Raw genomic sequence first — 2,096 nt, 5'->3', positions numbered from 1 at the left:
GTATATGTGAAAATCTCTGACATTTATCACATTTTTTGACAAATTCGTGTGTGTCCTTATTTATTGTTGGCCAATCATATCCTTGTCGAATTATCTTCTTTGACAAGCTTGGCCAACCTACATGGTCCCCACAAAAGCCTTCATAGATTTCTCTAATGATCTCGTTTGCTTTTGCAGGAAGAACACATCGTAGGAGAGGCACTGAATAGCCCCTTCGATATAATTTGCCTTCTACTATTGTATAGCGAGGCACTATATACAAGAGTTTTGTGTGTCACGTTTTCGTCAGTTGGAAGTTTCCCGTTGAGAAGATAGTTGACTATAGGTGTCATCCAGGTAGGCGAGCTATCTATAATCTCAACTTCTTCCTTTTCACATATACTTGGCTCGTTTAACACCTCCACCGGTACCAAGTTCAATTAATCCAGTTCATTCTGCGAGGTTAGTTTTGCTAAGGCATCGACATTAGAGTTTTGTTCTCTTGGGATTTGTTCGATTTTGAAATAATCAAACTTTTCCAAGTTCTTCCGATCCTTCTCTAGGTACTTTGCCATTTTTATGCCCTTAGCCTGGCATTCCCCTAGAACTTGATTTACAATTAATTGTGAATCACTATAGCATACAAGATTTTTAACCTTCAACACTTCAGCTATCTTCAAACAAGCGATCAAGGCTTCATATTTAGCCTCGTTATTTGAACTGACGAATTGAAATCTTAATGCATAGTGAAACTTGAAGCTTTCTAGAAAAATTAATATCACCCCTGCACCCAAGCCATGCTCATTGGACGCTCCATCCAAGTACAATTTCCAAGTGTCCGCATCTCGGTAAACAAGCGGATTTTCCTCTAGAGTTATTCCTTTTATCAGGAAAGCTGCCAAGGCTTGGCCCTTGATGGATGTTCTAGGGTAATAAGTTATGTCAAACTGTCCCAGTTCAATTGACCATTTTATCAATCTTCCAGAAGCATCTGGTTTTGATAAAAACCTGTCTCAAGGGTTGATCAGTTGACACCTTAATCGAATGTTCCTGGAAGTATGGCCTTAATTTGCGAGATGCATGGATAGGCATAAGGCAATTTTTTCAAGAGGGTGATACCTCGATTCTAACCCCAGTAACCTCTTACTAACATAGTAAACAGATTGCTGGTGCTTTCCCTCTTCTTGCACTCTTGCTGCACTAATTGCATTGTCCGAGACAGCCAAGTAGAGGAGTAAAGTTTCTCCAGTTATTGGTCTTGCCAAAACTAGAGGTGTAATAAATGCCTATTAATGCTCTTAAAGGCCTCCTCGCACTCTTCTGTCCATTCAAACATTTTGTTGCCTCGCAATACGTTGAAGAATGGTAGACACTTATCAATTGATTTCGAGATGAATCTGTTAAGTGCTGCCATTCTTCCCGTTAAGGCCAGAACTTCCTTCAGTTTAGTTGGTGATGGCATCTCTATCAAAGCCTTGATCTTCTCAGGATTTGCTTCAATGCCCCTCGCGTTGACTATGAATCCTAGAAATTTTCTAGAGGAAACTCCAAAGGAACACTTTTTCGGGTTAAGTTTCATATTGTACTTTTTCAATATCTCAAAGCACTTCACAAGGTCTGTTGTGTGATTTCCACTTTTTATCGACTTCACCAACATATAATCGACGTAGACTTTCATGTTTCTTCATATCAGTCTCGCAAACATTTCATTCACTAGTCATTGATATGTTGCCCCAACGTTCTTCAAACCAAAAGGCATGACTTTATAACAATAAAGCCCCATGTTGGTTACGAAGCTTGTATGTTCCTTATTAGGGATATGCATTTTTATCTGGTTATATCCAAAATATGCATCCATGAACGACATAAGCTCGTGCCTAGTAGTTGCATCCATTAACTGGTCGATCCTTGGTAGTGGAAAGCAATCCTTTGGACACGCCTTATTTAAGTCTGAGAAGTCGATACAAGTTTTCCAAGTTCCATTTTGTTTTGGGATGAGAATAGGGTTGGATATCCATAAGGGATAAAACGGCTTGCGTATGAATTCATTGACTAATAACTTATCCACTTCCTGCTTGAGTGCCACTTGTCTCTCAGAATCCAAGGATCGTCTCTTC

At 39.6% G+C, this 2,096-nt stretch overlaps 1 protein-coding gene across 1 annotated transcript; it reads right to left on the bottom strand.

The window, feature by feature from the left end:
- Nucleotides 1–419: 419 nt before the first annotated feature.
- Nucleotides 420–1,657, bottom strand: LOC133032344 (uncharacterized). The gene is made up of 3 exons (XM_061106262.1): nt 1,324–1,657; nt 1,099–1,246; nt 420–987 (listed from the first exon to the last, which is right to left on the bottom strand). The coding sequence occupies exons 1-3, from the start codon at nt 1,655–1,657 to the stop codon at nt 420–422; spliced, it is 1,050 nt and encodes a 349-aa protein (XP_060962245.1).
- Nucleotides 1,658–2,096: the final 439 nt, after the last annotated feature.

The sequence above is a fragment of the Cannabis sativa genome, chromosome X, assembly GCF_029168945.1.
Source record: "Cannabis sativa cultivar Pink pepper isolate KNU-18-1 chromosome X, ASM2916894v1, whole genome shotgun sequence".
NCBI classification, from domain to species: domain Eukaryota; kingdom Viridiplantae; phylum Streptophyta; class Magnoliopsida; order Rosales; family Cannabaceae; genus Cannabis; species Cannabis sativa.
Note: the sequence above shows the minus strand (reverse complement) of the source record. Positions and strands in the feature narration are given on the sequence as shown.

What these genes read in the sequence shown, in the direction of transcription:
- LOC133032344 (XM_061106262.1), bottom strand. Translation starts at nt 1,657, where the DNA reads ATGAAAGTCTACGTCGATTATATGTTGGTGAAGTCGATAAAAAGTGGA. An exon ending in ATTCTTCAACGTATTGCGAG is followed by an intron (nt 1,247 to 1,323) that starts GCAACAAAATGT and finishes TTACACCTCTAG; the next exon opens with TTTTGGCAAGACCAATAACT. An exon ending in TTACTGGGGTTAGAATCGAG is followed by an intron (nt 988 to 1,098) that starts GTATCACCCTCT and finishes CCCTTGAGACAG; the next exon opens with GTTTTTATCAAAACCAGATG.